The following is a 26,418-nucleotide window of genomic DNA, read 5'->3' as shown; positions in this document are numbered from 1 at the left end:
TTTCAAAATGACAGATGAGTTGCTCCTGCTTAAGTAACCAGATTTCATATAAAAAGCAGCAGATCTCGCTTGAAAAAAAAGATGGGAAGATCTGGCAACATTGCCTGAGATTTCTACATGGCAGCGATTGGGGAGGGCTGAGTAGGAGCTGCTCCTGCAGGCACACATCAGCTCACATACATATCCTCCCCTCCCCCACTGTCTCTCTGGCATCCAGCTTCTTTTACCCACTCCACTCCCACAGCCTCCCATCTCCTGTAAAGACGCGGATTTGCAATGCTTGGCCACTTAAGTTGGTTTATGCAAGGTTTGACGTCAGATTCTAACAAAGACTTAAACATACAGATGTTAAAATATTTATCATCATACAGATGATAAATGTGTGTGTGTGTGTTACTAAGGATGGAGCTCAAGTTCTTGCACATGCTGGGCAGCCAGCTCATCTTCATCTTTCCTGAACTCTGTAAGCTCTTTAACTTCCTGTTTCCTGAGTAACAGGTGATAATTTTAACTGTAATTAGGGGTAGTTCCTCTTTCAAAGAATTATTCTGAATACAGCCACAAATTTGACTTTAACAAAAAAAAAAAAACCAAGTCAGACCCTGGAGGCAGAACCATATCCACTTCCAAACTTCTGTTTGTATACATGCTTGTACATACATTTCTGTCTGTATATGTTCATGCACATACATGTACAGCCGACAGGAAGTGAAAGATCATTTCCTTTGTGTTCTTTTTATTCCTTAGGTGGTAGAGAGATGGGCCAGTCAGAATATGTGAAATGTCTTCCCTATCACAGCTGGGATCCCTGAAGGAGTCTTCCTTCCCTGTCTCTTCCTCCCCTCAGTGGAGGAACCCCTCCCCTGGACTGGGCATACCCTCCCTCCTGATCGCTCCCAGAGAGGGTAAGGCCTCCCTTCTCTCTCATCATTCCCTCCTCCTTGAACCTGTTCCTTCCTCTTGGTGATAATATAGCTGAGTCTTTCTCATCCTGTTAGCCATGGTCATCATAGAACATGACCAATGTGTGCCAACCAGGTGCTGGTTCCACTCCTAAGCCCATCCCCAAGCATTTTCTCATTTGATCATTAAAATAGTTCCATAGAAGAGGTCCACTCACTGTCTACATTTCACAGAGGGAGAAACTGAGGCAGTGTGGTGAACTATTAAATAACTTAAATAAAGTGTCCAAAGCATTCTCACTAGCATTTGAACCATCCAGAGTCCATGCTTTGTAGTGACTGCCCTCCAAGGCTGGGACTAGAGCAAAAGCCTTGCCTTTGTCCACTGTGTGAGCCAGAGAGTACATCCCTTGACAGTCCCCACACCCCACACCCCCAAGTCCTGGCCCTGTTGGCTGCTTCCTCTAGACTGTGCTACTGCTTGCCTGGCTCCTCCCTTTCACGGTCGAGGTCTTTGGAAAGCTTGCTTGTGCTCACCCTTTGCACTGCATCCCTTTCTCCACTCTTCCGTAGGTCAGGATTTAGTTCTGCCCTTCCCTGGATGCTGACGTCAGTTCCTCAAGGTCTGTTTTAGGTGGTACCCTTACCTGACTTCTCAGCTCCTCCTCTCCGATGCTTTGCTAAGCCTTGGGGTCCCTTGGTTTATCTGACAGCTCCCTGGGCATCCGCCACCTTCCTGTTCACCTCTCTACACCTGGTTCTGGTCTTGTTTCTGGTTTGGGTTTTTGTGTTGTGTCTTCCCCTTTTGCTCCTGCTCCTTCCCTTGAGCTTTGTCTTTGTCTGGTTCCTCTGTGTCACATGGGCCCTCATAGCTCACACTACTTTGGTACAGTACTCCCTACAGCAGTCTCCATTGGCAGTCTCATCTACGGAAACATTTTGTCAGACCTCCCTTTCTCAAGCACAGCTCCGGGCATGGCTTGTGTAAAACTCAGCTCTTGGCTTTGTCTCCTAGTCACTGACTGACTAACTAGGAGGAAGTATGAAACACAGTATGAAACCACAGCCTCCCAACCCTCATAGCAAACACCCTTCAGAAGCAGGCACTATCTTCCTGTCGAACCTTACTGTGGGAGTCTCAAATGCACAGCCTGCCCCGTCCTGGGTCTGACCATTTCTTCTTGTGAACCATGATACCCTCAGTCCTGTGGCTCTTTGTCTTTGGACTGTTTATTCTCCTCTCCATCAGTAAACTCACTTTACACCTCAAACCAGATTTATCCAGTCCAAACTTGGTTTGCTCATCACTTCTCCTAAAACGTGAGCCCCCTTTCTCTGAACTCTGTTAAAACAAAGACAGCAGCCCTTCTCATTCCATCCACTCATCCCTCTGTTAAGGTGGGAACATTGCCCCCACAGGGGGACCCTGGAGTTCAGAGGAGTAGAGAGGAATATGCTTAGTCACACAGCAAGGAAAGACAGAGCCGGCCTTCACATCAGGGCTGTGGGAGCCTAAGCTAGTATTCTGCTGAGTTAGGACTAGTTTAACCTGGAAAGCCCAGGTCCTGCCCCCCCCCCTCTTCACAGCATCCCCATTGCTGAAGCAGAGCCCCTTGGTCCTCAGAGGTAGGGTGTACAGAACACAGTGGCCTAAGATCAGGTGGGCCCAGGAATGGCACTGGGGAGGGCTGCCCTGTGCCTTTCCACCCTTCTGACGTCCCACTGTCCTTGCTGTCTCTCAGGGAGATGATGTCTTCAGGAATGTACAAAATGGACAATGGCAAGCCTTGCCTCAACAACTGCTTTCCAGCCAAAAGTCTCCTTCGGATGCCGGAAGAAGGTGAGATGAGCCTCAGATCGCTGCCTTTTCTCCACACCCAGCTCCTTCCTGCCTTGCACAGCTTTCCTCCTTTCCTCCTGTGTCACTCAGTCCTGTCCCTCTCAGCCCTCTTTTTGAAGCAGCCCCATTGGGCCTTCTGCAGTGTGCTTTTAACCACAGTGCCTTGTTACTCGAACTCTAAATTGGTCTTTTAATAAAAAAAAAAACAAAACGAAAAAACCCGGAGCCAGGTATTGAGGTAAATGCTAAAAGACCAGAGAGACAAAGGAACAAGCCACTGCCATGTCTTACCTCTAGGACTTCCTCAGCCGAAAAGGCCTCAGTTCCTGTCTCCCCACACTTTATATACCTTTCTCCACCCAGCCATCACTTCCTTCCTAGTGCTGGGATTAATGATGTGTGTGCTTCCCAAACACCGGGATTAAAGGTGTGAGATCTCAAGTGCTGGGATTAAAGGCGTGTGACACCCAAGTACTGGGATTCAAGATGTGTGCCACCACTGCCTGCTTTGTTTCTCTCCTAGACCAAGTCAATCTCATGGAGTCCAGGGTGGCTTTAAACTCACAGAGATCCAGATGGATCTCAGCCTCCTGAGTGCTAGGATTCAAGGTGTGTGCCACCACTGCCCGGCCTCTATGTTTAATCTAGTGGCTTGTTCTGTCCTCTGATCTTCAGGCAGATTTTATTAGGGTACACAATATGTCACAGTGCCTTCTGTTCAGTAGCCTCTCATTACTGACACCTTTAGAGGCACATGTCACTCATGGTCTAACCTATGCTTAGTCTCTGCCACAGTCCCTTTCCTTTATTCATGTTCCTTTCTTTTCAGGGTGCTCTTTTCACAAAGCTTTTTGATCTGTCTCTAGTATTCCAGCCTCCATTCCAGTCATCCAGAGTCTTCAAATCCATGAAGCCCTACTCTTCTCCCACCGTTTTTCAACAAGCCACCTTATGACTCCATAGTCTGTTATGTATCTTTCTTCCCATTTCTCTGATTAGATGAGTAATCATTTCTGTTCAACTCCTAAATGAAAGCACTAATACTTCTTGGGTAGTTTTTCAAATATCGATCTAGTTAAAAACTCCTCTGGAGCAGGGACTTCTAGACCGAGAACAGCTTCTAAATGGAACACTGTCTAGAAATCAGGTAGGTCTGTTGCTTTGGATGGGTAGGTCAAGAGAGAAGTACACCTTCTTTAATCCCTGGGTTTGTGACGTGTTGCCCACTCTACTCTAAGTATGTAATGTAAACCATATGTGTGTATGCATACATATAGACATGTATATACTGTATTGTCTCATGAATAAAGACCTGATAAGGTTTAACTTATAAATTATAAATAGTATGAGATTAACATACAGAGTTAAAACTGTTCTAGTTATCTAAGAGTAAATAGAATAATTATATCAATATGCTGCAATGAATAAGTTATTTACAATTATTCTTTATTTCTGGAATTTTCCACTTAATATTTTTAGGCCATAGTTTGAGTACCAGCAACTGGAAACATGCACACACACACACACACACACACACACACACACACACGCACACACTTGAATAAAGGGGACCATAGAATATATAGGATTGGCTCTTCTCTGGTCTATTCTTTAATTTTTTGAGGGACATAGTAACTAGGGATGGATCACAGGGCCTTACACATGCCAGACCAGGGCTTTACCACAGAGCTACATCCCAACTCTGTGCTCCCTGCTTCTCCACGGTGATTTCATTTTTTACCTAAGCATCATTCCTGGCCACCTACTTATTTAAATCCTCTAAACCAGTGGTTCTCAACCTTCCTAATGCTGTGATCCTTTAATACAGTTCCCCATGTCATGGTGACCCCCCCAACAATAAAATTATTTTCATTGCTATTTCATAACTATAATTTTGCTACTGTTAATAATCATTATATATATATATATATATATATATATCTGATATGCAGGTTATCTGATATGTGACCCCTGTGAAAAGGTCATTTGACCCCCAAAAGGGTTGTGACCCACAGGTTGAGAACCACTGCTCTACAGCACCTACCAATATGGATTTATGATTTCTCTCACTCACTCAATCTTTCCTTCCTCTCTTCTTTCACACACACACACACACACACACACACACACAAGGAGGGAGGAGAGTGGAACATATCTGCATGTGTTGGTATACATATTCACTGAGAGCAAAGAGGTAGCAATAGTGAAAAGATTATACTTGTTGCCTGGATCTTGGTTTCTAAATACCATTATCCAATGAGAGGAGTAAGACCTCTCCCAAAAATAGATGTTCACAGGTCTGAGGCAAGGAAAAAAGATTTCAGATTAGGCTTGAACATCTTGTGGTACCAGAAAGCCAAGAAGTGCTTAGAAAAACATTGAGGGCAGCTTGAAAGGACACAGTAGCCAGATGACAGAGCCAAATCTGGGACAGCCTAAACAGGGAAATAAATAATGATAGGATTGGGTTGTAAACCATGCAATAAATATTCATGAGCCCATAATGATATAAATAAACATTTAAGTCAATAAATTAGTGGGAGAGAAGAAACAGCTTTTCTTTATGGTAAAAATCTCATTAATGAATACAGAAGACATGAAGGATATATAAAATCACTAATCAAATATCACAGTAATATTTTTTGCAGATAAAACCCACTTATAGATAACATTTCAGTCAGGATTCTTTAAAGAAGTAAGTCTAGTAGAAGATAGGTAAATGGATGAATAGATGGATAGATAGATAGATTGATTGATAGATGATAGGTAGGTAGATAGATAGATAGATAGATAGATAGATAGATAGATAGATAGAGCAGGTGGATAGATAGAATAGGAATTGTCTTATGTGACTTCAGAGGGTGGGATAACCCTTGAGGAAGAGCTGATTTTGAAGTAGGTTTTTTGTTTGTTTTGTTTTGTTTCCTGGTGGTGAGTATGAAGCCCAGTGCTTTGCACAAGTTGCCAAGTGTAACTGAAGTTTTTCTGTGTCCTACCCAGTCTGCAGCTGCTCAGACCCAAGTAAACACATAGAGGCTTATATTAATTATAACTACATGGCCATGGCTCAAGTCTTTTGGTAGCTAGCTCTTATATCTTAAATGAACCCATTTGAATTAATCTATGTTTTGCCATGTGTTCTGTGGCTTACCAGTCTGCTGGCATGTTGTTGCTTGGGCAGCAGGCTGGCATCTGCTGACTCAGCCTTCCTCTTTCCAGAATTCTCCTCTCTGCTTATCCTGCCTATACTATACTTCCTGCCTGGCTATTGGCCAATCAGCATTTTATTTATCAACCAAATCAGAGTGACACACATTCACAGCATACAGAAAGACATCCCCAGCAGGCAGATGTTCTACCACTGAGTTACATCTCAGCCCATTGTCTTTTTTTTTTGAAACAGAGTCTCTTGAGGTAGCCCTGGCTGTCCTGGAACTCACTATGTAGACAGGTTGGTCTTGAACTCACAGAGACCTACCTGCCTCTGCCTGGAAATGCTGGGATTAAAGGTGTGTGCCACCATGCCTCGAAACCCACAGCCCCACCCCTCACCCCCTCAACCCCACCTCCCGCCGCCCCTGGCCACATTGCAGTCTTGAAGCAGGACTTCTTTTCCTTCTAAGAAGTCTGTTTTCGCTTCTTAAGTTTTTCAGCTAAGCAAGTGAGGTAGAGCGACTAACATCACCTCATCCTAGATACTAATTAAAACTACAAAGTACTATCACAGCAACATAGTGTCTGAACAATGGCATATTATAATCCAGTAAAGCTGACACATAGCAATTTGGGATGCTAGAAAAAAATGGGTAAAAGTATGAGAAACAAGACATTTGAACAACCTTCCAGGTATAGTTATTAATAACAAAAGTTAAAAATAGGAACTCCTCAGTAGTGAAATCAAGCAGACCCAACTTTGAATGAGTGATCAAAATTAGCACTGTAGGGCTGGAGAGGTGGCTCAGCAGAGAAAACTTGTGGCAATAATGAGGACCCAGCCCCAGCATCCATGTAAAAACTGGGTGGTGTGGCCATATATGCCTGTCACCCCAGAACTGGGGGTGAAGACAAGAAGATTGCTGGGGTTTGCGGCCAACATAGCTAAAATGTTGAGCTTCCAATTCAACGAGACACTCTGCTTCGAGGGAACAAGATAGAAAGTGACAGAGACACCTCATGTTTCTCTGGCTTCTACATGCACAACTGCACACATGCACTCATGTATCATTCATGTGTATACCATACACACATCAAATAGACATTGTAGTGTCAATGTGTCGTATAATAGTACACTCCTAAAACCCCAGCACCCAGGAGGTTGGGGCAGGAGGATTGTGAGTTTGAGGGCAGCCTGGGCTGCATAGTAAGAACCTGTTCCCCAAACAAGTTACCACCACTAGGAATAAAGCATAATGATTTCATGAGTTCCCTGAAATGATACACAGAGAAGGCACAGCTTGCTTTTGTGGTAGCTTGCCAAGTTCAAAGCCTCAGTCTGACCATGGGACAGCATCAGAAAGGTTCACACTGGGGGATATTTTATTTTAAATACTTTAATATTTAGTATTTCACTGACAAAAACCCTTCACAATGTCAAGTCTGCAGAAGGAGAGAGAAGAGTGGAAAACCATCTCACCAGTTGGAGCAGACTAAGGAGCCATGCCAGCTGAATGTGATGTGAGATCCTGGCCTGGATCCTGGGACAGGAGGAAGGCCTTAGTCGGGAAACTGGCAAACTTCAAAGAAGGGCTAACATTAGTAGCTGATGTTGCATCAATGCTAATTGCCCGGGTTCAGTAATTGCGTGGCTGTTATGTAAGATGAGAACAGAACATTAGGGAAGCTGGGTAAAGGCTGTGTGACAATTTACACCATTTTTGCAACTCTTCTGGAAGTCTAAAATTATCTCAAAATGAAAAGTTATAAAGAAAAACAAAGCAAAAAGTACTCCCTTGATCCCCCTCTTGCTGCTAAAAGCCTATACCATTACCAGGCTCCATCCAGTTTCAGCACTTTTATGGTCTGCCTCTCCTGATCCCTCCAGCCTCATCTCACATTGATCTCCTGGCATGTCTGGGCCTTTCCTCTTGGCCACTTTGAGTTTTCACACCAAATCAGACTGCTATCTCCAGGAGTCAGGGATATGAAGAGGGAGTCAATGAGCACTAAAGTCTATGACCTAGATGGGGCAGCCTTTGGTGGTGGGGTACCAAACTGCCTGACCCATGGCAGGAGTGGGAAATTGTAGTTGGACTTTTTCTGTACCACCTAGCCAACTCCCAAATAACCACACAGAGACTTATTAATTATGAAAGCTTGGCTGATAATGCCATATTCTGTAGGTCTTTGAAGTGTTTGAAGATCACCTATCTTTCTAAAATATATCTCTGTATGATCTTGAAAAACATAGCTAACATGACTATAAGTTTGATAGTTATAGATGACTACTAACCTGTACTTATTATCCTAAATAGTTTTCAAAAACTAAAACTGTACATAACCCTTTTAAATGAGCTGTATAGATACAATACCTTAAACAATAGAAATATATATAATATAACAAGAATAACTTTAAATTTGTATCAATAAACAAAAATCCATACCAATGTAAACTATTTGAGACTAGTGGTTGCTCAAAAGTAGACTCAACAATACACCCTTTTATCTCATCATTTCCCCCCTTTTTCTCTTCTGAAAGAGATCCTTGAATCTAATCTCCTTTATTTAGCTTTTTCTCTGACCATGACAATAACAATTTGTAACCACCCCTCCCTAAATGATGACAAATATCTGTAACCCATTGAATGACCAAAAGCCATCCACCTCACCTCTTGGGAATGTTCTCTAGACTGCTTTCTGTTGTCTGGGGGTGCAGGCATCTTTAGGAGACCCTGCGAAAATTTGGATAATTGTCAAGTTCTGGGAGAGTTAGCTGTATTATTTGTTGTCCAGTCTCTGTGCAATGGTAAAATGTAGGGCTTATCTGAAGTCTTAGCTGGATAGTCTCTGAGGCTGGACCATCTCAGCCAGCAGCCTTGAAGCTGTTCTGGATGCAGAACTCTGAGGAAGCTGCAACAGAGGCATTCTGAGAGGCTGGATCACCTGAGCTACCCATTTTCATTGGTGTTTAGTCCCCTTGCTCTGAAAATACATAAACTTTCTAAGGTAACATACATATCTGCATTAACACAACTATGGACTGTGCACTGTACACAAGCCAGCCAAAGATGATTGTTTGTTTTATGTTTGAGCAGGTAAAATATATGTCACCTGCATTGTAGTTTTTTTGTTTTTTAGGTTTATTTATTTATGTCTGTAGTCAGGATTTTCAGGGCATCTTCCCTGGTCAAATCTGATCTCTATCAACCATGAATGAATCCACAGCCTTTTGTTTTCTGTGGAAACAAAAGCATAACCTCTTCTCCAAACTAATACATTTTTTTAGTTCCATTTTAAAGTTAAGGCATTTTTAAAGTTCTTAGGCTAGTTGATTTCAGTAGTCCCTTTCATAATCTCATGTCTTACCAGCAATCAAAGCATTCAAAGAGAACACAATAACATAAAGGATCCCATACTCCCTGTGTATTTCTCATCTCTACATGGCTTATTCTTTTTTTTTTTTTTTTAATAACTTTACTTTTTTTTTTTTAAATGGCTTTTTGAGACAGGTTTTCTCTGTCCTGGAGCTAGTTCTGTAGACCAGGCTGGCCTTGAACTCACAGAGATCTGCCCGCCTCTGCCTTCTGAGTTCTGGGATTAGAGGTGTGCACCACCACCGCCCAGACTTTACTCTTTCTTTAAAGACTTTACTCTATTATTTTAAACTATTATTTTATTTCATTTTTTATGACTATTGATACCCGTTTTCTTTTTTTCTTAAGCCTACACACATTGTTAAACACACTGTAATTTGTTTAGAGATTTTTTTTCCTGCATAAACCTGCTTTTTTGCATATCTGTAACCTTTTCTGTCTGCATGAGCAAAATCTTAAACTTCCAAGCATCTTAGCTCATGGAGTGCTGGTGGCTAGTTCCACACACCCCCATCCTTAGTTCCCTGAGAGCTTAGCCTCACGGTGGAGGTACAGGAGGGAGCCATGTTTACCACCCCAGCTCTGGGGAGTTTCTGGGTCCATGCTGCTGTAGGTGTTTCTACCTAGTCTCATGCCACCAAGAATACCACCCTCTGCTCATGAACCCCATTCAAGTGTTCAGGAGCAGGGCCTCTTAAAAGAGCTCTATCTCTATATGCTGCTAGCACTCAGCCTACCCAAGAAGCGGCGGTGGCGTTTGACTCCATGTTCCAAACCTTTTTTTTTTAAAGCTTCCTTAGGTCTCATGTAGAAATATGTGCCCAGATATTGGGTGACATTTGTAGCTGGACATTTTTTGTCCCCCCACTAGCCAGCTCCCAAATAACCACATGGAGACTTCTTATTAATTATGAAAGCTTGGCTGACAGCTTAGGCTTGTTTCTAACTAGCTCTTTTTTTTCCCTTGGTTTTTCGAGACAGGGTTTCTCTGTGTAATTTCGCTCTGTAGACCAGGCTGGCCTCAAACTCACAGAGATCCACCTGGCTCTGCCTCACGAGTGCTGGGATTAAAGGCGTGCGCCACCACCGCCACCCCACCCCAATTTTGTCTCTTAATCGAGCAGTAGACTTAGGAGGCACTCATTTGGAGAAAAAGGGAGGAATTGGGCAGCCATCGCATCTTTTCCATTATAAACATTTTTTATCTGTAGCATATCCCTCACTGAGCTTAGCGCCTGCTTAAATGAGACATGTACACAGATACCCTCCAGCAGTGGTGAGTACTCAGGAGCTATTGGGGTTTTAGAATTAAAGATAAATAACCATATTCACACCCTCAACTTTGGAGGAATTTAGCCCTTCTCATTGTTCCAATCTTCCCCACAGGCCGGGGACACTGGTTAGTGGCTCGGAAAGGTAGCATGAAGAAAGGTGTGGCTAAGGCGTCCACTGAAGGCCAGGAAAACCTGAAGAAGGTTTCTTTCGAGACTGGGTTGAAGAAAGCATCTCGGCGGGAGAGCCAGGCAGACGTTATTGGACACGTCTTGGACCGGGCTTTTCTGGTGAGAGTAAATGCATTCCTGAGGATCTGGCAGCATTAGCTAAGGGAGAGGGAAGGAGGAATGAGGACCTCCTTCCATGCCCTTGTCTGACTAGGGACAAGGACTTGTCTTGCCCAGGTACCACTACTCCTGTCCCACTCTAAGCTATGAGATTGATGGTGGCAATTGAGTGTGGCTGATGATGAGAGAACTCTGGAAATTTCCTTTAACCTGTGAAGCCTTTACATACACCCTGTGAGACAGGCCCAGTATTGCCATCTTAATTATATTGTTGCCACTGGTAGACCGGGGGGGGGGGGGTTCCCCATACAGCCAATAAATGGATGACCAGGATTAGAACCCTGACTCTAGTACCTTTATATCATGTAAAATGGCCAGATATGGTGGCATACACCTTTAATCCTTGTACTTGGGAAACAGAGGTAGGTGGATCTCTGTGAATCTACATAGTGAGGGCCTGGCTCCAAGAGAAAAAAGATATTATATGAAGTGCAAAGTCTTATGTGAGTTGGAGAGGTAAGAGTGTTTCAGAAATAAAGGGTAAACTGGGGATTCCATGTCAGTGCTGAGGAGGAGCAAGAGATTCCTGTGTGCTATGCTGTGCTCTGCTCTGGGGTGGGAGCCAGTGGGACTGGAGGTCCTGCTCTCCCCAGCCTTGGTCCTTTGGTTTTAGCACGTGCCTGGAAGCAGGAGGAGTTCATGAGATTGCCCCAGCCAGGCCTGAGGCAGTCTCTCTGGAGAGAGCTGGGGTGCTGGGTTGGAGACCAGCCAGGTGGTTTCCCATCTGTCTACACAATGCTTCAGTAGCTTTGCCCAGCAAGATGGATTTTGTAAATTAATATGAATGGGTAGTGTGGTTCTCACTGCTCCCCGAGAAGAACTCCGGCAGCCTCGCTCGTTTCCACATTCTGCTTGCGAGTCCCAGGAGACGTGTATCAGAGTTTGCAGGAGAATGTGCTTGGCTCCACCTCCCTTGAGCAGCCAAAGGGTTTTGCAGAGCCTGTGAGGTTTGTTTGACTATCATGACCACTGGAGTCCAGAGGAATGAACAGCAGTACTGGGGTGGGACAGACCACATCACTCCACAGTGCTCTTTTTCCTCCTTCCATTACAGTTGACCCTGCATATCCAGTATTCTTTATCCACAGATTCAAACAACCACAAATTGAAATGTTCGAAAAATAAAGCAAAAACTTTTCTCTGTACTACGCATGTGCATACTTTTATATCACTATTCCCTAAACCATATGGTCAAACAACTATTTACATTTTATTTGTACTGTATTAGGTACCATCAATAACCCAGTTATGGTTTGAAGTATATAGGAGGAGATACATAGGTTGTTAACAAATACAACACCATTTTAAATGAGGGACTTGAGGCCTGGAGAGATGGCTCAGTGGTTGAGAGCATTGGCTGCTCTTCCAGAGGACCCAGGTTCAATTCCAGCACCCACGTAGAAGTTTAAGACACCTATAACTCCAGCTCCAGGGGATCTGAAACCCTCTTCTTGTTTCCACAGACATCAGGCACAGGTGGTACACAGACATACATATAGGCAAGCAGCCAGATATAGAGAATAAAGTTAATTGTTAAGATTCTGAGGTACTGAACGTCCCTGTTTCCACATCCTCGAATTTCCAGCAGTTGTGAGAGGGTGACTGTCTCCATATTTAATTGGCATGGTTTGTTACTTCTATTGATGCTTTGGGTAGAAGGAGCAATGAGAATGTTTTTCAGAGCAACAGGATCTCTATGCTGCCTCTCAGTTCACGGGCACCTCAGATTGTACTACTGCACACACCCCATTGACCCCACATCCCCAAATATATCATCTCTGTGTTGGCACTAACTAACCAGCCACCAAGCTCATGACCTGGGGTTCTGCTTTACACTTGCCTCTTGCCCTGTCATACTACCCCCTTTACCAAGTCCTGGAACTCCTGTTAGACATCATCAAGTCTATCTTCCTCTCATCTCTTCTGCTGTAGCTCTTAACCCAGCCACCATTATCTCATATTGGACTAGCCACAGAACTCTCAAACTAGTGCAAACCAATTAGAATGCTTTTCTTTTGGGTCATCAAGATGGCTCAGTGAGAAAAAGCACTTGCTGTACCAAGCCTGACACCCTGAGTTCGATCCCCAGGAGGGAAGATGGAAGGAGAGAACCAACTCCCAAAAGTTGTCCTCTGACCTTCCCATGTATGACATGGTATGTGCACACATGCACACATCCCCAGATGCTGCTGCTAATAATCAAATAATATAAATCAAATGCTTTTGTTTCACACAGAAGCCTGAGGCATTGCTTGGGATCCATTACGTCATGGGTATGTAACATCTCCCAAGGCTCCGTGTCCTTCCATCTTTCTGCTCTGTCCTCCTCAGCATGCTGACTTGTCCTCCTGGCCTGACTCCCTTTATTATTCCAAAATGGCTGCAGCAGTTCTGATCATCACACACACACACACACACACACACACACACACACACACACACACACAGGACAATATCCAGAGGCAGAGAAGGGGTTGCCACTGTACCACGCCTGCCTTTAGAAGAAAGGACATCCCTAAACTGTCACCCACTCCTGCTCTCAGCAGCCAACATCCTATTGGCATGACCTACGTATCCAGTTACTGGTTGGTGGAACAAGACCTTGACGTTTGGCTGGGACAGGTTGAGGCTTGTTCTTGGGGCTGGAGCTTGGAACATGTCCACTTTAAGGAAGGAAAATGACCTCAATGTTCTTTAACAGGGAAGATGTAGACGAATGTTTATTGGAAGGGTCATTAACAACTTCTGGCACATTGGTCTCTTCTGTCTTCTTATCCTTTCTAAGGAGGTCAGACATAGTGCTTTTTAAGAAACCGCTGTCAGCCATTGTTCAGAGCCAATGTGGATCCGAATGGTCTCACAACTCACCCTCTAACCTTGTCTTGGCTACCTCTCAAAAACTCTGTGCCTTCTCCTGCCTGGGAGGCCTGCACACTCCCTACCCACGTCATAGGATTGTCTCTTAGCCCTCAGCTGAAAACCACTTCCTCAGGTCAATGTTTCCTCTTCCTGAGACTGAGGTTGGGACCTCCCGTTTCCATACCCCATGGAATCTTGTATTTCTCCTTTAAATAATCATTACATTTCTAAGGACTTGTCATTTGACTTCCCACTAAGTGAAGGTGTGGAAGGCACCTGCCGCTTGCCCCCTGTCTTCCCTGAGCCGGTTTAGAACCTCTTCAAAGTGGGCACCATACAGGATGCCCATAACGGGTGGGACAAGGAGCGCCATAGCGTCAATCCTAACTTTTTCATTATATATAATGACATGCAGTAGGCAAAAATGTGTGGTTTAGTGAGTACAGATTTGAATCCAAATCATAGATCAATCATGTACTAGCTAGAGAACCTCAGGCAAGGCACTTTCTATCTCAGAGCCTCATTGAAGGGGGGAAGTAAACCCTTTAAAGTAATATTGAGAGAGAGAGCTAAACCCTTCAGCACAACTAATAAGTAATAAGAAACACTATTTACAATAGACGGGTTCAGTTAGGATTAAACATGAGTTTGTTAATATAGTCAGTTGTGGCCCAAAGGTGGTACTCAGTTAATACTCAGAGAATGAATGAATGCACGTGCAAACAAATGGCAAGTTTTATGAGAGTGCCCATTGAGAAAACACTCAGCAGAAATAGGCTAACATTACCTTTTGTTGGGACCTTGGGGACCAACTCTGTGTCCTGTGTTCCAGCTGAAGCACCACTGTACAAGAAAGCCATCAGACCTTTGCACTATCAATGTGAGCGGCATGAAGTTCTCCAAGGTGAGGCCAGCAGCCAAGATGTGACAGAGCCAGATGTGAGGGGGCTACCTGGATGCTCTGGTTTGTGTATGGCACCTCCACAGTTCCTGGGCACTAGAAATCAGTTATGTAGAAAGAGAGGGGAAGCAGGCAGACAAGGGCTCACTGGGTAGAAAAAACAGTCACACACAAACGTTGCTATAAATTTGGTATTTGTATGAATTAGCAAAATTCACCTTAGGAATCTGTTCTTGAGCCTGGGGCATAGAACATGGTGTGAATTGGCTAGGGAATTTGAGGAGAGTGTAATTCCTTGTATGGAGTTTCCATCACAGGAGCTTACCATCTTGTAGGAGTAAAGAAACTCTTATGATGAAGAATGTACAAGAATGTATATGGCACCAGTGTTTGTAATTATGGAAATTTTGAAACAGATTAAATGTGTACCCACTAGGAAAGGACAATTTGTCATAGAGTCAAGCAAGGAATTCAAATGGATGAACTGGACCTATGTGTATCAACACAGATTAATCTCCAAAGATATATATATATATATATATATATATATATATATATATATATATATATATATATAAATATCACATAAATCTCAAAATCATACTATTGAGTAAAAAGGCATATTATATCATAAGACTGTATGAATATAAAGTTTTAAAACATGTAAATAACCCTATGTATAGTTAATGGACATAAACATGTATGTATGTAATATGCCTAAAAATCAAGAACGGATATGAGGTGTGAGATTTGGGGAGGAGACATATAGAGGGCATGATGATAGATGTCATAAGTCTTTGAAGCTGAAACAGTTCAGACTCAGACCTGTTAAAACTGGGTCATGTTTGGCTACATCTTCAAAGATCACTCACAGTGCTTTTCCATATATTTGGAGTACTTCAGGGTAGCATAAAATGAACAGAAAAGCCCTCACAGCTCTCCCCCACAGGGCTGCTCTTGCACTAAGAATATCTCTTAGTCCTTTGGGCGTTTGTCCTCTCGGCCGTTGCTCTGGTGTTCCTGCAGGGCTCCTGGGCAGGGAACTAATCCTGTGTTTTCCTGGAATCCTGACAGGCAAAGGAAAAGGACTTCAAACATTTTACCTCTGTGATTTATATCAACGCCTCTGAAAACCTGCTGCCTCTAGGTGAGCTTCCTCTTCTTGGAAACTGTCCTCCTGGCCAGAATATCACTTGCAATAGGATTTGTCTGTCCGTCCAACTGTGATGGGCCTTTTGTCTCTTGTAGAGTAGCAGGAGAGTAAGGGCCCTGGAGAGCGCTCAGGTCTGCACTCTGGTCCTGGGCTGTCCCTGGAGCATGCCTCTCTGTGAGTTGATGCCCTCTCCTCCCAACCTTGCAGGCTAGCTTGCAAACTCCAGGGAGAGAGGCATTTAAACCTGTATGTGCTCCTGCCAGAGAGAAAGCCTCTTGGTAATTCAGCAAATCTACAGTGACCCCTGCTGGTGTCAATGTGTGGCCTTTAAAAAGAAGTATGCCTAATTCCTGCTCCAGACAGCTTATGCTTTGCAAGGAGAGATGGGCTCAGACTCAGACCAAAAGCAGGGTACATGTAAGCAATGGTACAGGGAAGTCAGGAAACACTATGTAAGCATACAAGGGGGACTTTAACCCAGACCAGTGAGTGAGTAAGGAAAATGTAAGAAAAGAACACCTAAGCTAAGATAAATAAGCTGGGCTGGCAAGATGGCTGAGGGGGTTAAAGCACCTGCTGCCAAGGTCAGTGACCTGAATTTATTCCCTGGGACTCACGTGGTAGATGAGAACCATCTCCTGAAAAGTTGTCCTCGGACACAGACACAGACACAGACACACATACATACACACACACACACACACCACAATGTAATTTTAAAAAATTGATTCAGGAATTAGTAAAGGTGTTTTGGTTTGAGGGGCAGCTGTGTACTGCCTGGTCAGGAAGATTGCTGATAAGGGATGAATGGGGAGGCCTGAGGCTAGACACATTGGCAGGACTTTGGGATCATGGAGTACTTGGGGAGTTGAACTTAATCCTCCAAACAGTAGAGGGACAAATCTCTCCCACTCGAATCCCCCAAGTAAGCACACAGAGGCTTATACTGGGGAAGGCTTTTAAACAGGGAAGCTCAGTGAGAAGGGGTGGATTCTGAGAGAGAAAAATGGAGGCCAGGAGATGAGAGGGATCATTTCAGTTTTCCAGGGGAGAGGAGGTGATGCTTGAGACAGGCGGAGTGAGGGGGATTGAGAGAGTGATTGGGGGAGAGGTGGGACTCACGAAAGGGGTGAATCAAGGGGAATACTCAGAAACAGTCCTGGAAGGGTGGGGCCAATGAGATGAGCTCAGTTTGTCTCGGTGAGTTGGATGGGAGCTTCTAAAGAGGCATCCATCCGATGAGATCCCTGCCTTAGAAGGAAGTGTAGTCTGCTAGGAGATGCCTTGGTATAAACAGGCCAAAAGGCATGTGAAAAGATGATCAGCCCCACTAATAAGGGAAACAACACCAGGATACTATTTTATGCCCATATATTGGCAGGTATGAAAAAGACGGATTAAGAGCCAGCACTGGTGTGGAGGTGGGTACTCTCGGTGAAAGTAAAATATGAGAAGTCGATGTGACACCATGGAGGTAATTTGGTAGTATCTCTTAAAGTTTAAAACAGGCCTGGAGAGCTGGCTCAGCTGTTAAGAGCATTTGCTGCTCTTGCAAAGGACCCAGGTTCAGTTTCCAGCCCCCACATGACAGCCCACAGCCACCTAGTTCCAGGGAATCCAGTACCCTCCTCTAGCCTCCATGGGCTCCTGCACACACTGGTGCACATGAGGTCACACAAGCACACAAACATACACTAAACAAGCAAACACATACATAAATAAATCTTTTAAAAATTGAAATAGTCATTGCTTTTTGTAGTTCCATTTCTAGGAATCTGTTCTCCAGAGAGAGATTTACACGAGGAAATTCCCACTGGACAGTCTCTCATTAGGCCTTACTGAACATTCAGACTCACAAGCCTTCTATAGGCCACACAGTACATCAGGGTCATTTAGAAGGTTCTAAGTGATTCTACACTACATGTCATTTGCACAGCTTCGGAAGTTCTTCAGTGGAGTCCCCATGGCTGGCCGTCTAACAGGGCTGCCCACTAGCCAAGTATCACCCCAGGTGTAGGACAGAAACTCTCACTGAGTAAATGCAGGAATCACCCTTGCTTGGAAATCTCATCAACCACAGGAACCAATGTCCCTTGTGACATTCCATAGGTCTGTAGCTTGTAGCATTCCCATGAAGGACATGCCTGATTATAGGAGTCACCACTTACAGAAAAGCATCCCCTTCGGATGTTTATAATTTATACTTTCTCCTGGCCCAGACACAATTTACTGGTCTGCAATCATTTTTACCACAAGCAATAGTTGCCTAGTAACACAGTTACCATAGCGTGTACATCAGGTTTCCAGGGAAACAGGACTAGAAAGAAAATCTGAGATCCAGTTATCATGCAAGAGGGAGTGTTTGATTACCTCTTACCCACATAGCCTAAATGCTACCATAGGGAAAGGGTTAAATTACGGCATGTCTGTACCAGAAGGTAACTAAGATATTGGACTAATCTGTTTGTTTTAGCATGGAATAATCTTCAAGTCATACTGCTAAAGGAGAAAAGCCACAATACAGCATATATTCCATGTTTGTAAAAAGAAGGTTGTGTTTCAATACATACATGAGAAAAATATGAGGTATATACAAGGAATTTTAAACAGTTGACACTAAATGTTGGGATTCAAGGAACTTTTTTTCCTTGTGATGTTTGACTCGTTTGGGGGTGAGCATGTTGACATCTCTAATCAGTATCTAGGAGTGTGGCTCAATGGTAGAGAGTCTGCCCGGTATGCACAAGGGCCTGGGCTTGCTTCCTGGGCTGGGAAGAAAAAAGAAGAAAGAACAGAGATAATTTTTAAATGGGCTTTGCATTGGAACAGACTTACTACATTCTATCCTTAGTTTTCCCACTTACTAGCAATCCTATTTCTAACAAGTCACTTTGTCTGCCTGGGCCTCCATTTCCTCAGCCACAGAATGAAAATTATAATTCCCATTAGTGAGAGATTTAAAATTTTCTAAAAGGTGTGTGTGTGTGTGTGTGTGTGTGTGTGTGTGTGTGTGTGTGTGTGTGTTTGGGTGTGTGTACATGAATGCAGGTACCCATAGAGGACAGGAGAGAGAGAGGTCATTGGAACCACTGGAGCTGGAATAACAGGCGTTGGAAGCCACCCAGTGTGGCTGCTGGGAACTGAACTCTGGTCCTCTGCAAGAGCAGTAAATCCTCTTAACCCCAAGCCATCTTTCTAGCCCTGTGGTTAGAGATTTAGAGGCCTGGTGCATAAAGTGATTCATAAAGCGTCGTCCACAGCACTCACCCGTCCCCCTGTGGAAGCTCAGTGAACGGTCATTATTAGCATCTTTCTCTTTACGCCTATACAAGCTCAAGATTCTCTCTTTCTGTTCCCATGTAGATGCTTTTCATACATTTCCAGCCCTAAAGGAACTGGAGCTTGCATTTAATGGCATCAAGATGATTTATGTGAAATATGGAGACTTCAAGACATTGGAAGTAAGTTGGAGGTAGGGAGTTTTTGATCCTACCTGTTAGTCTGTAAGGAATTAGTATAAGGGTCTTTACAGATTGTAACTTTGGGGAAGGGTTCTCTGGGCTTTCACTGCTAGGCTCTTCATGGATGGCCTCTGGAGAGGGTGGTGGTGGTGGTGGTGGTGGTGGTGGTGGTAGTTGTGGTGATGATGATGATGATGGTGGTGGTGGTGGTAGTGGTGGTGGTGGTAATAGTATTAGTATCATAGGAGGAGGAGTTTCATAGGAGATGTATCTCCTTAGGTGTTTGAAGAGCTGCGGAGGTTAAGAGCCAGAAGCAGTAAGATAGAGACATTATGAACCAATACCAAAACACACCTGACCTCAGTAACCTAGGTTGGTCCCAGTGGGGTAATATAGGCTGTACATCTATTCTATAGACCTAGAGATGAGGATAGACAAAATAGGGCTCCTGTGAACTCAATAATATATTCTAGGCACATGCACATCTCTAATTATCCTCAGAACTTTGGGATAGAAAATTTGGTTTGCCTGTCTTTATATTTTATTACCATTTGTGACTTTGATAGACTAGAGGCCACTTTTTACAAGGGAATGAAGTTCTTGTCACTAACTGAGAGTCACTGTAGACATGGACTAGAGAACAGTGCCAGAAGTAGGACTCAGCCACCTGGCCAGGCTCACGCTCTGAGTAATGAACCCTACCCTTTGTGCTGGCCTTACAGGAAAGCATTTCCATCCATGCCTTAGCAGCGTATCTACATGCTGTAAGCTTTGGTAGCTTAAATCTGCAAACATCAGAGGTCAGCCATGCTTCATGTGTGCCTCACTTAACTTGTCTCAGAGAGAACGACTTTTTCAAGGAGTTGATGGCCTTTATACACCAGAATTTGGAAACACTTTAACATCATGGGCATCTTCCCAAGACAGACAGTGTCTCAATTTATGAAAACATCCTGTGCTAAATGCAATGCTGACCTTTCTCATGGTTTTGAGTCGATTTGCTCCGACTTGGGACATGAGTTGGTCCTCAGACTTATTCATTAGACAAACTCACAAAGTCCAATAAAACCCAAAGTAAGTAACTGATACAGCTTGGAGCTATGTTAAAGCATCTTTCTGTATTGTATCTTGGTGCTGATGGTGGGAAGTAGATCCTAGACACTAGAGATCCAGGGAGCCATTTCTCTGGCCTTCAAGCCCAGGTGCCTCCTGTGGACTCCCATCATTCTTGGACTTTTTCAGAGAACAGTCACTGAACTCCTGAGAATTGCATATTGTGCCATAAATCTTCCTCCTTCCAGATATCCCAAACACTCCAAAGTGCCAGGAGCCATTCAGGGAGACGTGATCACAGGCTTTGGCTTTGAATGGCTAGCTTGGGATCTAATGTTCACCATGATTGAGTTTGTACGTGCCCTACTTTATAATTTGATTGCATCTGATGAAGATTATTTATCCTTCAGACCTGGTATTAGTCAAAAGAATTTGTCAACAAAAGAAAACAGACTCATTTTAGGATGCAGAATATAAATGAGAAAAGGAAATCTCTGGACCAGTCATTTGTTCTTGTCTCTCTGTGATTTGCAAGGGCTCCCTAGGAAAAAAGATAAACATGTCAAATGTCCTGAATTTGCATCTCACAGTAATGAATACTTTAATGTGTAATAAAACTCAGTGTGACTCAGCAGATACAGCAGCCAGGCCAGGAATCTCTGTCCTTGGTTGTCAGCGAGCCTGCCCCGAGGGGAGCAGCCCAGAGTGGAATTCCTCCATAGTCAGTTCTGGAGAACTTAACTTTGCCATGATTTGATTCCCTGTTTACAAATCTGAAAACTGTCCAGCAGGACCTCTGCCCCAGCAGCAGGAAGCTTTACTCTAGTCTTTCCTGCCAGCCCTTTGCTGGCACCTTGGCTTGAGGTTAAAGTTTCCCCCTTTGTAAAATCTGGGGTGGCTCTAAAATTCTGTGAACTATGATGCTACAAATATTTATTTCTTGAGCTATCCTTCATGAAAAGCAAATCTGGATCCAACATTAAATAGCCAACGCAGTAGAATAGGGGTCCACAGTTTGTTTTTTTCTGTAAGAGACAAGAAATTTAGTATATTAAACTTTGGGTCCATCTCTTCATAATAATTAGGACTGTCATAACAAGTCATCCATGACTCTGTAGAAAGAAAGAACTGTAGACAGAATGCAGGCAAACAAGCATGATGTTGAAATGTGAATTTCTCATAATTGCCACATGGAGCACACTATTCTTCATTTATTTATTTATTTATTTATTTATTTGTTTGTTTGTTTGTTTGTTTGTTTGTTTATTCATGCATTCATTCATCTCTATCTGTCTATCTCTATCTATCTGTCTATCTGTCTATCTATCTATCTATCTATCTATCTATCTATCTATCTATCTATCTATCTATCTATCTGAGACAGGGCGTGTCTGTGTAATCCTAGCTCTCCTAAAACTTACTCTGTAGCCCAGGCTGGCCTCAGCTCACACAGATCCGCCTGCTTCTGCCTCCCGAGCACTGGGATTAAAGGTGTGCGCCACCTAACCTGGCCCCTTGTTTTTAAGTGTAAAGATCATTCTTAGCTCCTTGGCCACAAATGAGCATCAGGCTGGATTTGGCTTGTTGGCTGTGGTTTGCTGACTCCTGAGCTTGAATACCAGTGAACCAGTTTAAATGTGGATGGGATGGAGAGTGAGGGTTGAGGGTGGGTAGTGCTGTGTGAGCCTGAAGAAGGGGCTCCGGATAGACCTCGGAGTGTCTCGAACTTGCTAAGGAGCTGAAACTGTCTTATAGGATCATGGAGTTTTAAGCTGGAGCATGTTGTGGTCAGAGTTGTGTTTTAGAAAATGTGTTCTGGCTGCTGTATGAGGCATGGGTCGGAGGGACCATGTGTCGGAGAGACACAAAGGAGGCAGATAAAATCCACTATGTCTTGGCAGTCCACACGTGAGTATTAGAGACAAGGACTTCCCCGTCTTCATGTGTGCTTTTCAGAACTTATTTCCAGGCCTTCCCCTCTCCTTGTTCCAGCCAAGTGAGATGGCCCTGTTCTGTGCACCTCAAGCCCTCTCTTTCCTGTTGGTGCTTGGAGCTTTTCACATCCTGGCCAGTCTTATCCATCCTCTCCTATACCATAAGCTTCACTGGCACCCAAACCTTACAGTCCTCAGAACCAGCGAGATGGCTCCTGCTTCCGGTCTGTGCCTCTCTCACTCCAGCACTCTCTGCCTTTAGCAGTCCTGTCTGAGGGTGGCTCAGATGCTGCCGCTGTGTGGAGCCTGTGCTGGCATTCTGGCAGACCTGGCCGTTGCTGCCTTTGTGGCTTGTGGTGTGTGTCTAGACGTCTATCCTAGTGGTATCACTTTTCTCTTTTAAATTGACTTAGTTGCTATCCTCTGGCAGTTTCATGTATGTATATAATGAATTTTAATCCTCTCCACCTAGTACCTGTTTCATCCCTCTTCCTCTCCTGCTGAAACCCATCTTCCCAAGACCCCCTTCTGCCTTTATGACCTGTGTGTGACCCTCTGGGCTGCCTGCATGAGCGTAGGTGGGAGGTTATTTACCAGAACATGGACAACTTATCACCACTGAAGAAAGTGACACCCTTCCCCTGCCACTATTAACTACCAGCAGTCCTTCCGAGGGGGGCCGGGCCCCATGAGCCCTTTCTCCTTCCATGATGAAATGTTGATGGTCACCACAGCCACAGTGAGGTCCTCAGTGTACCAGGCACATCACACCCAGAAGACAGTTTTACAGCATTCCTCTCCAGCCTTTTAAACCCTTGCGACCCCTCCTCTGCGATGGTCCCTGGGCCTTGAAGGAGAGGATGTAGGTGTCCCATTAAGGCCAAGCACTCCACAGCCTCTTAGTCTCCGCACTGGATCAGTTGTGAGTCTCTATTAACCACCGACCACCACAAAAGCAGCTTCTCAGAGCCCGGCAGCATCACTTATTAACAGATGGACAGTGATAGCTTGCAGCCCAAGAAAGCTGGGAGCTCCCAGAGGGCAACGACAAAACAAGCCTTCAGGATGGGGCTGGTGTATCTGCTCTATGTCAGGGCCTATGCTCATAAGGCTGCAGTACTGCAGTGACTTGGCCTCTGACCTTCAAGGGCCTTACGATCCCATCCACTCCTCCACTGTGTGCCAGACACAGTACATGGCACTCCTGTTTCTTGTACATCTCCAGCTATCTCAAGACCCTGCAGACTTGGACAAGTATCCTGGGGTAGTTTAGACAAGGCTTACAAAGCCAGAGGAGGGAGATAGCCCACCTGGCTGAGGTTTGGGGACTATTTTATAAGGAAGCAGCTTTGAGATGGCCTTCTGGGGCTAAGATTCCCATGCCCAGAGAAGGACATCCTTCTAGTGGAAACATAAAGAGGGTGACTGGTGGGATAGGCAAGGGGTAGGGAGGAGTCTGAGCAGCGCCACCAGGGAGACAGAGGTGAAAGAGCATGAGCCTGACAGGTGATGCGGTTTTCCAGGAAGTGAGGAGGGGGCACAGTCAGCTCCACTGTGTTTGGGCCTCATTGTCACATGTTGCTTCTCTTGTCCCTTCTTTTGTTTTGCATGGTAGTTCTTGGACCTGTCCTTCAACAGCCTGACTGAGGATGCCATCTGCGATCTGGGGATTCTGCCGCATCTCCGTGTGCTGCTCCTCACAGGCAATGGCCTCACCTCTCTGCCACCCAACATGGCTGTCGCAGAACAGTAAGTTCTACACCCGTGAGCTTATCCTGTGTGTCCTCTCAGAAGCCTGAGTCCTGACATCAAAGGAATAGTTCAGAGCAACTCTTCTTGGAAATTCTGTAAAGTCAGGCTTTGAGTGCCCACAGGGTGAATGCTGCCTATTTATCCTCCCAGGAAAGGCCCCAAATGGATGCTTTCCTGTGTGCTATTAAGAGAAATTAGAGCTGGGCATGATGGGGCAAGCCTTCAATCCCAGCACTTAGTAGGCTGGAGCAGGTCAAGCTCTGTGAGTTCCAGCCAGCCTGGTCTACATAGCAAGTTCCAGCCAGCCAAGGCTATATAGTGAGACCCTGTCTCAAAACATACATGCATACATGCATGCACACGTGGACACAAACACACATGTGCATACCTTTACACACACACACACACACACACACACACACACACACACACTTACAAAGCCACTTTCCTTGCCTCTGATGCTTGGTAAAGCGTGGGTGTTGCTCTTGCTAGCTGTTCCCCTTATAGGCCCTCGGTCCCAGCTCCGTAAGTCGACTTGCTAGCCTCTCAACAACCTCTGTACACTCTCATTCTGTGCCTCTGTTGAGGCCGTTCCTTCTGCCAGAACATACTTTCTTTTCTGAATAACAATACAGAAGCAGGGTTTACTGTGTGCCAGACACTGTTCTCCACACTTCACTTGTGTTAGTTCATCGAACTCTCCTGGCCATTCTATGACATGGGTGATTATCATCCCATTTTCCAGATGAGGAAATTGAGGTAGAGAAAAAGTTAAAGAGCTTCCCCAAGTTTACAAAACTAGCTTCTCAACAGAGCCAAGATTTGCGTCAAGTTTTTCTGACTCTAGAGGCAGAAGCTGCAGCCATCATCATGGCTTCTCATATAGGCTGATCATATTCCAAGGCCCAGCTCCTATCCCATTTCCCCTTTTTTCTAAGGTTTTCCTAGTTAGTCTAGTACCTGACTTGTCTGTTGTGACCTGGGCAAACTAAACGTGTGTCTTTATAGAAGGTGGACAGACGGCTGGTACATCTGACCTCTCCATGAGGGTCAGGAGCATTCTCAGAACAAGGGCTCTGATCTCATCTCTAATCTGCAGCAGCTAGACAAGGATCTGGTGCTTCCCATATAATCTGTAGTCAGTTGATGTTGACCAATAGAGATATTGATGGCGACGGTCCTTGTGATGGTGGTCATTACTATGGTGAAAGATAAGGGGACAGTGACAGTGGTGTGGCAGTTCGTTAGTTACTCCTGGGGTGCAGGATAATAGTGATCATTGGATTTAGGGTTTCATTAGTTAGGATTATTTTGTTTCCAAGCTGGGTTTCACAAATCCCGTTCAAACTAACTGAGACAAATGAACCATTAGTGGTATCATGTACCTATAATATCAGTATGTAAGAAGTTGAGGCAGGAGGATCATGGGAGTTCAAGGTCAACCTGGGTTACACAGTGAGACCTTGTCTCCTGTACAAAAGAAAGAGGATGAGTGGAGAGTTGAGTCAACAGTTAAAAGCACCGTGTTGCTCTTGCTTGGGGTATCGTGTATCCCTCCCATTCTTGTCTCTGATTCCAGCCCTTCCTGAGGTTGGTAATCTGTGCCACATGATTCCCTCTCACTGTAGGCCCAGAATCAAGAGAATCAGGACCACCGCCAAAACAAACGCTTCTTCCTTTTGAGTTTCTTCTCGCGGGTGTTTGTCACAGCAGTGGACAAACCACTTACCAGACAGAGTAAAAGGTGAAATGAGCCCCTGCTCCTCCCACCCAGTATTAGCCCCGACGGTTGTGAGGTCATGGCAGTCTGTTACAGCTCTACCCCTACCATGCCCTATTGTGGATTATTCTAAATAAACAATGTATCCAGCTATAAATGAATCTACTCAAAAACGAATCAGCAGATTCATGTACCATCTATACTCACTATATGCTTCAAGAGATAAGGGCTCTTTTAAAACTCAGAACCAACAAACCTTACTCCACCTCCAGCCTCACCAGTGATAAGCAGAGAGGATTAGTTACAGCAATCTCAGGACCATGCTGGAGCAAATGGAGCAGAGGGGCATGGAAGAACCAAGGAAGGAGGGCTGACCCTCGGCTGTTAGAAGCTAACTCTCGTGGACTGGAGCCAGGAGTCTGCATCTGCCATGGACTTTAGAGAGGCCGTTGCTCTGATTCTAGCCCTGCTACCTCGACACTTGCCACCGTCCCGACTCCTGTGCTGTCAGAAGCCAGGCAAAGGATTTACCTCCCACTCTCCCAGGCTCCATAGAGGCTTACCAGACCCTTCAATCGATAGCACTTTGCTAGAAACCAGTTTAAAAAGTCAGTTTAGCGGGCGGTGGTGGCGCACGCCTTTAATCCCAGCACTCGGGAGGCAGAGCCAGGCGGATCTCTGTGAGTTCGAG

At 44.6% G+C, this 26,418-nt stretch overlaps 1 protein-coding gene across 2 annotated transcripts in view; it reads left to right on the top strand.

Annotated features, from left to right (window-relative positions):
- Window positions 1-26,418, top strand: part of Xrra1 (X-ray radiation resistance associated 1) — a 64,966-nt gene that overhangs the window by 5,768 nt on the left and 32,780 nt on the right. The window contains exons 3-9 of one of the 2 annotated variants that reach the window (XM_059270647.1): window positions 748-905; window positions 2,645-2,742; window positions 10,659-10,834; window positions 14,586-14,657; window positions 15,729-15,801; window positions 19,171-19,268; window positions 23,871-24,004. In XM_059270647.1, coding sequence (XP_059126630.1) covers window positions 2,649-2,742; window positions 10,659-10,834; window positions 14,586-14,657; window positions 15,729-15,801; window positions 19,171-19,268; window positions 23,871-24,004 — 647 coding nt within the window. In that variant the 5' untranslated portion in view covers window positions 748-905; window positions 2,645-2,648. The remainder of the gene's footprint in view (window positions 1-747; window positions 906-2,644; window positions 2,743-10,658; window positions 10,835-14,585; window positions 14,658-15,728; window positions 15,802-19,170; window positions 19,269-23,870; window positions 24,005-26,418) is intronic. The other variant, XM_059270640.1, reaches the window with a different exon arrangement.

The sequence above is a fragment of the Peromyscus eremicus genome, chromosome 1 (genome assembly GCF_949786415.1).
Source record: "Peromyscus eremicus chromosome 1, PerEre_H2_v1, whole genome shotgun sequence".
NCBI lineage: Eukaryota > Metazoa > Chordata > Mammalia > Rodentia > Cricetidae > Peromyscus > Peromyscus eremicus.
Note: the sequence above shows the minus strand (reverse complement) of the source record. Positions and strands in the feature narration are given on the sequence as shown.